At 41.8% G+C, this 11,754-nt stretch overlaps 1 protein-coding gene across 1 annotated transcript; it reads left to right on the top strand.

Moving 5' to 3' along the window:
* Positions 1-434: 434 nt before the first annotated feature.
* camkvb (CaM kinase-like vesicle-associated b) lies at positions 435-10,601 on the top strand (the record flags this gene model as incomplete). Its single annotated transcript, XM_080423459.1, has 10 exons — positions 435-529; positions 919-1,050; positions 1,966-2,040; positions 3,775-3,913; positions 4,723-4,843; positions 6,745-6,820; positions 7,648-7,784; positions 9,794-9,872; positions 10,106-10,193; positions 10,293-10,601. 10 exons carry the CDS (start codon positions 435-437, stop codon positions 10,599-10,601), a joined length of 1,251 nt encoding a protein of 416 aa, XP_080279585.1.
* Between the last annotated feature and the right edge of the window lie 1,153 nt (positions 10,602-11,754).

Raw genomic sequence — 11,754 nt, forward strand, 5'->3', positions numbered from 1 at the left:
AGCTCTGCTCCTTATTATATAATATGGGATCATGAAAGGTCACATCACGGTAGATAAGTGAAACAATCTGCCAGCTTGATACTGCGTGTTTTCGCTGTTTAATAGCTCCCCTACTTTGGAAAAGCTTTCTCAGCATTTACTCGGGTGATTTCTTTCATTTTCTTTTTCTGGAGGAAGACATTCTGCACTGCAGCCCAGACTAGTTATCATTTTAGTGATACTTTTAGTGCCAAAGTTGAGTAGAAACCTTTAGGACAATGGAATGTCAGAATGTAACATTGTTATTATGATTAAAAGTCTCTCTCTCTCTCTCTCTCTCTCTCTCTCTCTCTCTCTCTCTCTCTCTCTCTCTCTCTCTCTCTCTCTCTCTCTCTCTCTCTCTCTCCATTTCCCCTGCACCGCATCTCTCTCTGTTCTCCAGGTCAGGAGTGGCCATGCCATTTGGCTGTTTAACAATTGGGGAAAAGAAGGATTACAACAGTCCTTCAGAGGTGACAGATAAATATGACCTGGGACAGATTATTAAATCGTGAGTATTCCATCAACTAAAAGAGCTGGGCGATATGTATTGGTCTAATATCGATATAGGAATTATTCTAAATTTATACATGTTGTTACATCATCACGATATAGCTTAAATGTTGTCTTTTGTGGTCTTAAAGGCTGCATTATAATAAAACTAATTCTGAACTTAACTTAAGTCTGAGTGAAATGAACAATGCATGCCTTTTTGGTCACCATATCCATATTGATCATTTATCAAGTGTCATTCCCAACATATAGTACTTGGTTATTTAGGTATTGTACTTTTCACATTGACAATCTGTAATGACACTATTATTATTATTTAATCATAATCATCATCAAGGTTTCAATTCCATCATGTAATTTTCTTGTACCTCTACCCTTTCATTTCAGGGAGGAGTTCTGTGAGATATTCAGAGCCAAGGACAAAATCACAATGAAAATGTTTACTTGTAAAAAGTTCTTGAAAAAGGATGGAAGGAAAGTCCGTAAGGCTGCAAAGAATGAAATCTTCATCTTGAAGATGTAAGTCGATGTCATCAGCATTGACTTGTGCTTTAATGCACTCTGGACTCCTATTTTCTCTACAACATAGTGCATTGTCAGTGTAAACCATTTCTCTCCTTTGCCATCTAAAAGAGGGGAAAATGGCTATGTTTTAATGAAGTGTAAAGCAAACGTAATTTTGCTGAGGGATGACACATACTGTAGCAAGCACTTATCTGAGCCATGTTTATCTTTTCCCATTAGCCAAGGACAGCTACTTTTCCATTATCTCTCTGGTAAAAGCTACTTTAATATAACATGGCCTTATCACAGACACACCAACAAAATAAATGTGTGTGTGTGTGTGTGTGTGTGTGTGTGTGGGGGGGGGGGGGCGGGGGGGGGGGCATTGCTGCTACAGAGCCTGGAGTGTACTGGTTAACAAATGCCCTGACATCTCCTTTAACTGTGCATTTGGCATTATTGCTGCAAGGACTTAATATACCATGAAGTGTGCTAGCTGGTGCACTGCTCATCATCGTCATGGTTAACTGTTCATTCTATGCACCACATCACTCGCCTTGTGCACGAGTGGGTGCATCAACAGGCTGAGAGCTCTCGCATTAAACCAGTTATCTCCAGATGGACAGCCATTTAAACATGCAGATTTCTGGCCCTTGAAGTGAAAACTGAATTGATTAAGTGGACACTTTCCATCTTGGTTTTCTTGATTACTGTAGTGTGTTATTTATGGTGATCAAAGCTACTCTACACATTCTAACTGAATAAGTGATGTAGTCTGTGCACTTTCACACGACTCCTAACCTTTGCTCTCCTCTCTCTATCGCGCTCTCTCTCTCTCTCTCTCTCTCTCTCTCTCTCTCTCTCTCTCTCTCTCTCTCTCTCTCTCTCTCTCTCTCTCTCTCTCTCTCATGGCCTGTATCATCTCCTCAGGGTCAAACACCCCAATATTCTTCAGCTGGTGGATGTGTACGAGACCAGAAAAGAATACTTCCTCTTCCTTGAACTGTGAGTAGCGACCATCCGATTATAGGAGGCGATGGCAGTCCGAGTGTCATTGCGGCAGCCAAGGCTTACAACTGTATGTGTTGATTATGCACTCATGGGGAATGAGCTGTTGTAGCCCGAGGCCCTGCAGATATGAGAAAAGCTCTGAACTTCACTCATTTGGTATTCAGATTGCTTGCTAGCTGCCCCACATTCTCATCAGCATGTGTTCTTGGGGAATATGTACAGTATTTCCATGGATATATTCAATGTACGGTACTCCTTTTTCTCCATGGAGGGCATTTGATTTGTGGGTTTTGGGGATTCTACTCATGAGGAACATGATCATATATGACAGTGGAGATGTTCATGTGGATATGATTCAAATCCTTTCCCTCTAACAGGTGTGGTGGAGATTATAATCTCGTCAGAGGTGTTTTGCATCTTCTACAGTAGCCTAACATCGGATCACAGGCTTGCTTTCTCAGAAAGTAAGGCCAGAATTAGTAGAATTGTTCGATACAAGTTTGGGTCCCACGGACCCAAACACAGATGAACGCTCTAAGGGCGCTTTCACACTATGGTCCCGGGTGCGCACCCCGGACCACATGGCAGATGTTGTGGTAGTGTGAACGTAGCGAACCGTTCCCCGTAACGCATCACCGTACCCGAAACCACCTTGGGAGGTAGTCTCGGGTCCGATTGCTGCGGAGTCGGGAACGGAACGCGGCAGTGTGAATCCATCCGTTCCAAGAGAAGGAAGTGGACTGCTAATCATATATCATATATCATTTATATATTTTTTATAATGACACATTATTTTAGCTGGGTTATACCTTCTCATAGTTCTACTTGAATGTTGACAAGAAATAATAATCCCGCTAGTGTTTGAGTAGCGCGAGCCGTGAAAAATAATAAACAAAAAACACATGTGTGGTCGCGTGATTTGTCCTATGTGTAACCACGCTGACAGAGGCAGACGCTGACGCCAGCTGCTCCTCTACAAACAGGCTCCTTTTATCATTTTAACACCGTAACTTTTATCCACCTTTTTACTTTGGACCTTTATTCATTCATGTTCACATGGCCATTGGATTTTATTGATTGGATACGCTGATATTAGTGTATTTATGTCACTAGTCGGATTGCAAGCAGTAGCCAGCGGCGGGTTTTGACAGCTGTCACCCAGTCACTCTCTGCCTGATCATTCCTGCACTGACAATCGGATGCACTGCTTTGGATGTGTATTGTTGATCTGTTGTTATTATAACTCAAGACAACGTCAGGAACACAGTCAAACTTTATTATTCACTCTAGAGTGACTTTTCTTCTGTGAATGACATTCGCTCTCCCAAAGCCCCATAGTCAACAGCGCCCCCATGAGGCACATATTTACCATTACTGTTCAATGAAAATGGTCTCGAGTGCGTTAGAATCTTGGCCAGTGTGAATGCTGGCCAGCCAAGCGTACTCGGGAACGGTTTGATTCAAACGAACCCAGTCTGAAACCGCCCTTAGTCACCACTCAATCACAGTTTAGCTACACCCAAGCGAGTGAGCTGATCATTCTTTCTATCCAATGTTTCCAATGAGAGTTTCTCAAAACCTGTGTGACTGGAGTGCTGGATGCATTCTTGGTTTTTGAAAAGTGTTGAAAAGTGGGCGTTTCGCAAGGCCTTTTTGGTTTATGCTGGCACATAAGATAAGATAAGCGTTTATTACCATGCCTGATGGGCCACCCTTTGACTTCTATAGCGCCACAGGCAGAGAGGTGTTTGACTGGATCCTTGACCAGGGATACTACTCAGAGAGGGACACCAGCAATGTGGTCCGTCAGGTGTTGGAGGCTGTAGCCTACCTGCACTCCCTGCAGATTGTCCACAGGAACCTCAAGGTGGGTATATATTGATTGATATATATATCAATATATATATATATATTATATGGTTTTAAGATTTTTCAGTAACACTTTCTAATACTAATTTGACCTATTTCATCCCACGGGGGAAATTCAGTTTTCAGCTTCATCCAGCTGAGTGCTTTTCAAGTGAGCCTGGGGGAGGGGCAGTTAGGGGTTAAGTGTCTTGTTCAGGGACCCCTTTATACATTGCCGGGGCCAGACAATCGAATCTAGGACCTCATGCTTCCCAGGCGGGCTCTCTACCCATTCAGCTATGGCCGCCCCGTCTATGATGCAATACAAACTCAATTCATTATAAACTTTATGCATCATAATTTACTTATAACACTGTATTATATGCACTCATAAATACTCATAATGCTTCATAACCATAATCATAACACATTATAAGCATATAATTACTTATAAGGTCAAAGATCATAATACTTCATAATTGCTTCTTATTCACTTCTTTTGGTGAACTAGTGTATTATAATTCAGATTTAATAAGTAAAGTGAAAAACTAGCATTAAATCTATACAAGGACAACTCTCAAAATGTTTCTACCTACACCTCCAGGAATGCCTTTACTTTGCTGAAAGCACCCAATGACCACTTATAGTGGCTTATAATCACTCTATAATGCATTATAACAGTGATTACAGTGCATTATATCATTATTATAATCTATTACAACAATGAGAATTATAATACACTATGAACCTCACCAAAAGTATAATTAAACTGAATGTTCATAACTGTAATTATACAGTGATACTGTATAAGTCTGTCTTTTTCCCTAGTTGGAGAACTTGGTGTACTACAACCGCCTGAAGCACTCTAAAATAGTCATCAGTGATTTCCACCTGGCCAAGCTGGAGAACGGACTGATGAAAGACCCCTGTGGGACCCCAGAGTACCTGGGTGAGAAACACATTCGTACAAACAGGCTCATATTACCCACTGAACGCCAGGGCCGTGGGAAGGCGTTTTAAGTTAGGGGTGCAGTAGTAGGAAGTACATTTTTCCTTCTTTTTTTATGGGGGGGGGGGGTCCCTGGACAGCAACACTGTTCTTAAATCATCCATGCCGTGATTAGAAAAATGTATCAAAAGCAGCAGAGACCACCGCTGCTATCTGAGCTTCTTTAAAACTTGTACTCTTCATTTGGCTTCATAGTGTTATTATGATAATAAAACACAACAATAAAGCCATCTGACTAACGTGTCACGTTCGTCACGTTTACTCAAGGAGCATACCTCTAATGCAAAGTCAGGCTGCATAAACACATATTCACCCCACAGGTACCATAACTGATCCACAAAACAAAACACTGCAATTCGTTTCACAAACAACAAAACATGCTATTGCACAATGCAAAAGAATGCTAAAACATGGCAACGAGGTTTAATTCAATGACACAAACCTATATAGCAAGCAACTGCGCCATATAGCTGCACACATCACATTTGAATTTCTGGCTATTGCAACAGACAGCTCCATTGCGCACAGTGATCCAAACAGACATGACAAGTCACAATCACTGTGTGATTAAGACGACTATGAATATTTATCTGCTCGGCGGCAGGCAGCATCATTAACCATTACTGTACTGTACCTTGAGCTGCTGTTGTTCAATCATAATAAATCAAGCATGGCCTTGTGCTCTGGGGATGAAAGCGCTCATTGTCATGTATGTCCAATGAGTTCAGCATGTCACTGTGGACATGCATCAGGGACAGGTGACCGTGAGTCAGTGAAGTAGTTTTCAGGCGACGTAAATCAGAAAAAGGCTAAATAGAATGAGTGACACCTTGGTAAATAAATTAGCTGTGGTTCAGCGAGAGGTGTCCCCGGCAGGAGAGCTCACAGTCAGGGAGGAGAACACTCAATGCTCATCTCTGGCAGCTTGTTAAACAATCAATATTTTTTAGGTAAGAAATTGGCCATTCAGTTGCTCAATCTCGATTAATATAACATCTACTGTACAACTGCTACTTTCAAACTTTGTTATCAATATTCGCTACTTTACATTTACAATATAATTATCTTTTCAGCATACAGTACGCCTAGTCCATGCCTCAGACCACAGCGCAGTTCTGGTTGCAGTGGCGTAACGGAGGGGTAGCAAGTGATGCGGTGCGGGGGGGCCACCAGCAGGGGGGGCCCCGCCTGTGCTGATACATATATTTTTACAGCAAAAAAAAAGAAGAAATTAGATTTATATTGGTCAAATAGAACCGAATTAGATCCGAATTAGACCCGAAATTTCCGCGTACGCGCGCAGGTTGTGCACGCACATGTACGTGAAACTCCCGCGGGGAGGCCCTGCGATTCTGCGTTACGCCACTGTCTGGTTGGCTGCCGTTTTGTCTTGCCATACTGCGGCATCAGCAAAATGTAGCTTTTCTCAAGTTCTCCGCTCCGCTTTTAGCTGGCTCTGCCTCCTGCTGCAGTACTGTAGGTAAAGCGGCGATCGCTCCTTGACCTCACCACTCTCTTAGAATGCTGGTGTGAATTCATCATAAGCCCTATACTTTACCGTACGTGTATGTCAAATATGAAAATAGCAGCTCTTCAAGCTCACAATACATCGTACAATGCGATGCATTGTGAGCTTGTCAATCTCCTATTTTTATTGGTTTAGAACATTTTCAGCTAGAATGAGATGCCCAAAATAGGGACGCCACGTTGAAAGTGGTTAAGAAGTTCTTTACACTAATGCCCCTTTGACACACACTCAAACGTTGACGTTTTCGTACAGGATTTTTTTTTTTGATGCAGCAACATTCTGTGACTTTAAGCATCTTATTGTTCTCCCACAGCTCCTGAGGTTGTTGGCAGACAGAGATATGGCAGGCCTGTGGACTGCTGGGCCATGGGGGTGATCATGTACATACTGTGAGTTTTCTTTTTCTTTTCTTTTTTTTTAAGATAATATAGTGTAGATAGCTTCCTCTTAATGGAGAGATTTTTCATGTAAAAAAAATGCCTGAGATTGGATACAGAGTGCAATGATGAATACCATGTGATAATTTGCTTATCACATACCAAGAGCGTTTTTTATTCACAAAGACAACAAGAAAATAGTATTTCATCAACACAAATTAATCAGTATACAGTAAAATTCTCTGTGTAAATGTATCCATTTGTAGGATCACAATACAAAATGAAATTGTTTAATCAAGAAAAACAGTGACAGTTCAGCACATGGTGGTATTTTAGGGCTGATGACCGCTATAGTTTATAATCCTAATCCTATCAACCCTTTTATCCCTACCCTCATCACTATTCTCATCCAGGGCTAATAAAGTCTGGGTATGTGATAATATGTAACATGGAAGGTTTGTGAAAACTTGAGCAAAAAAGGTGCTTCATCAGGAATTGATCAAAATCTCACTGTTAGTGAGAGTCATAGCAGTAACTGAGAACTCACCTGTGTTGTTTGAACTGTGGCAAACATACGATTATCCGCGAGAACCTACCATTATAATTTTTATATTGTCGTCACAGAAAACATTCGTAGGGACATATTACTGTGGTGTGAACTGCTTAATTCACCCACACCACAGTGACACTCATAGATTATTTAGTACGGATTGTTGAGGTAGAGAAATTAGACAACAGAATGCATGGCCTCAGATATTTAGCCAATTATGTTTATGAATGATTCTTTTGTATTCTACATGCACTGAACTTCTGATGCTGATTTGACTTTGTTACCTCAGACTGTCAGGCAATCCTCCGTTCTATGATGAAATCGATGACGATGATTACGACAACCATGACAAAAACCTCTTCAGAAAGATCCTAGCAGGCGATTATGAGTTCGACTCTCCATACTGGGATGACATCTCTGATTCAGGTACTTTTTTATTTTTGTTAAGTATTTGTTTCCGGCTTTTATTGATAATACAGTGGAGAGAGACATGAAACAAGGAAAGAGTAGGGGAGTGACATGCAGCAAATGGTCCGCCTGGCCAGGGAGTCGAATCAGGGACTTGCTGTCATCCGAATGTACTGTACTAGAAGTTCTGCCCGCTACGCGGGCAGGATTCTAGTACCCCCCCCCCCCTACCCCCCCCCCCTAACCCCCCCAAAGAAAATGTCGTTTGGGGGTACAAAATCATGGGATAAAAAAATAAATAAAAAAAAAACCCAGAGGGTCGGCATTTCAAACCAATGGCGAGGGAAGTTTCTGGGATTTTGTACCAGAAGTGCGACATAAAAACTAAACTATAAGAAACTATGTTGTATTTGAGGGAATCGTCAAACAAAATGGCAACTCCACCTCCTTTCTTATGCAAACAAATTCACTCATAAAACTTAATTTGGGAGGGATTGCTTCCATTAGTACAGTTGCACTGTTATGTTGTTCTAACCAAGTTTTAAGTTAAAAATATAAAATCAAAGATTGTGCTTGATAATAAAATGATTGATTAAAATAGTTCTTCCTCAGTTGGATCAGTCCAATTGTTTTTGACAGGCTGTGGCTGACGAGGAATAGATGCTAAATTTGATACATTTGCAGAATGAGTTGGGTGCTTCCTGTTTCTTAGCAGATTCACCATGTATTTTCTATTACTGTAGCTATCAAGACAGGCAATAAGGAGTGAGATGTGCTGTGCTTTTATCAGGTCGGGGAGATAAAGGATGATTTTGATGCTGTTGTGAAGGGGAAGGGGTTGGCATAATTGTCTCAGTGATCAGTCATTGCTACTGTATGTGCCGGTACTCGTCAGCACCATGGACAGCGAAGGAGGGTATGAGTTGAGAGAGAGAGAAAAGCATCAGAGGCGCCGACCGTTTCTATGATTATTTATTTTGAATAAAGTCGAGCACTGACATATCTCTTTGCAGTCACGTAAATAAGTTCAACTGGAAAACAAATTAGCTGAAGCCTATCCACAGTAGCTTGCTGCTTAGCAGAAATGGAAATTCAGAAATATTTTTAAAAATATTTTTGTGAGGCAAAGTTATAGTCTCTCTATAGCATTCAAAGATTGTGGAGGAGTTGTCTGGCATGAGGCACCATAGGCCTTATGTCAGCCTCAATGTTTGTCCCAGAAGTCCCAGTGCTAACAGGTGTGTCCACCCCCATGGCTTTCATCCCAGTGCTAACTGCATCCCCCGCGTTGGTAATCGCCGCTGCATCTGGTCCTTCTGAGAGATATATTCAAGACATTTTCAGTAGTTTTGCTAGATTTAGTTGTTTGCTGTGCTGTACTTGCCATTTGTGCGCACCACTGAGGTGCTTCCGCTTTGCTAATTTTTTGTCTGCCACTGCCAATGTCTACATGACTGCTAGCCGCAGTTATGTGATGACTGGCAATCATGTGATGATTGGATAACACAGGCTACAATTTGTTTTTAATTCAATGTATTTTAAACAAAATGAAACACCTTCTTGACTTTTTGTATTAATAAAATAAATACAAAAATGTAATACAGAAATGTTGCCAATATGCCCAACATTTGCCCAATCCAACATTAATGGGGCACCCCTGCAGTGTGCTGCTTGTGTACCCTTTCCCTATACCCCTTCCCTAAGCCACTAACCGCCCACACACCCCTCGGCATGGGATATTCAGAAAACATTCAGTCATCAGTCCGATGAAGATCATGGCTCTCAAAACGTCACAGGCACTTCATTGGGTGCAATAAAACACTATTTTCAACTGGAGCCCAACGGTGTGTGAGCTGTTTCTTTCCTTCATTTAGCTGTTGTTTGTTTCCTCAGCACCTGCCACATTTGGATGTGTGTGTGTTCTTCCTCTTCAGATGTTCAGAAAACATCTAATATTTGTGTATTTCATCCAACAGGAGAATAAACATTAAATTATCTTTGTTCCTCTGTGTTTTTCCTTCTGTCAGCCAAGAGTCTGGTTGCTCGTCTGATGGAGGTTGACCAGGACCAGAGACTGACAGCTCAGGAGGCCATTAATCATGAATGGTAGGAAGGAACTGTTGCTCTTGCTGTAAATCATAGTCATGTAATCACAGTAATGTCATTAAAATGGTTACATCAATGTGATTTTTTTAATGGTACGATTATACTGTTCCTGAACAAGCTTGGAAAGTTTTCAAAATGAGTCATGCATTTGTTGATTGTATGCTTTCACTAAAGATTCTTATTTTACGAGTGTCTAGAAATGAATTACATTTCTATGCTATTCTGTACTTCAGGATCTCTGGGGGAGCAGCTTCAGATAAGAACATTAAGGAGAATGTCTGTGCACAAATTGAAAAGAACTTTGCCAAAGCTAAATGGAAGGTAAGTATCCCCCTTGCCTGCTTCAGGGGGCTTCCTTTCACAAAGGTCATAGTTAGTTCTTAACACTTGCTCTGACACGTTTTATGCTGACTCCTGCAGAAAGCGGTCCGGGTCACCACCATCATGAAAAGGCTGAGAGCGCCCGAGCAGAGTGATGCCAGCGCAGCCAGCCCTGCAGCTGGAGCCACAGCGGACCCCGCAGCACCCCAGACTGACCCCTCTGTAGCACCAGCCGCTGTGGTCACAGAGCCTCCTGCTGCTGTGGAGGTGAGCGACACAGCAGCCTCAGCCACCGATCCAGAGCAGGCCAGCCCAGCCCCACAGGAGGTTGAGGCCACATCGCGTTGCAATGGAGAGACATCGGCCCCTCTCCAGCTCACTGCTGAGGCTGGGGGTGAGCAGGGTTAGAGCCACCAGGTATACTGCCCTCTGTGACCGCTGCAGGCTGTGTCAACTCCTGCACACTCAGTGTACAGTACATTAGCTGCTAGCATGGGGATACTGGCACCGCTTTCTTTCTCACTTGCAGCATTAGTACCATATCATGGAGGCTGTGTGCTATCTTTCCTGAGTATTGCATTTGCTTTCTTAATACATGTATCCCGCCTTTTTACAATGACCCTTTTAAGTGGTTAATATCCAACTACCATGTCTACCACAGATATTTCCAAACATTTGTGATTGGGCAAAACAGACCTTTTCTTTCTGAGCTTGTGGCTTACACCTAAAGGTTTCTTTCTGTGTCTAGTGATAAGAGAATACAGAAACACAAAACCCTCCTTTGATTGCTTTTTAATGAGCCAAATTCTGTATCTTTCTCTGCAGTAGTCTTGCTATTACAGTCATTTTTTTCTGTTATAGTGGCTGTTGACAGGGTACCAAGCAGTGTTATTTTGGTCCTGAAATGTAGTTAAGCACAGCGATACCCAGTATAGTGGGACTGCTGTAGTTTCCCATGTGGAGAAGATTGAGTATTCCTCTCATTTGGGAACATTGTTCTTTCTTATCTGTTGCTATATACAGTATACACCAACCCGTTGTTATGTACTAAGATTGGTCACTATAATTTGTGACAGGCAGCTTCACACGTACAAACTCTGTTACTTTGCCCACTTTTGGCTCAGGAAAGAACCTCATAGCTGTAATTGTAAAGATTATGTACATAAAGACCTTTGTAGAAGTAGCCAAGACAGCATGCGTTCTTACCTTATGCTGATTATTTCACATTCGTAAGCACTTGGTGGTGGATGAAGATACTCACGTGCAACTAACGGTCATCCTTTCTGCCAACCTATTCTTATCTTTCTGTCAGGCATAATGATGCTATTGGCTCTAGATAGAAGCGTTGTTGAGCACTAATGCGCTTTTCCAAAGGTCCACAGTACATTATACGATTTATTTACTCTACATTTAGTGCTGCTGCTGTAAATGTGGTTTGAAAATTTGTTGTGTCTTTGTTACATAGTAGTTTCTATGCATCAAAATGTATTTGTAGCTCATCTTTATACAGTAGATAGATTATGCAGGCCTCATGACATCTTTATCCAGTCCAACGTGTGAC

Source organism: Gymnoscopelus braueri (genome assembly GCF_963280865.1).
Source record: "Gymnoscopelus braueri genome assembly, chromosome: 3".
Lineage (NCBI taxonomy): Eukaryota > Metazoa > Chordata > Actinopteri > Myctophiformes > Myctophidae > Gymnoscopelus > Gymnoscopelus braueri.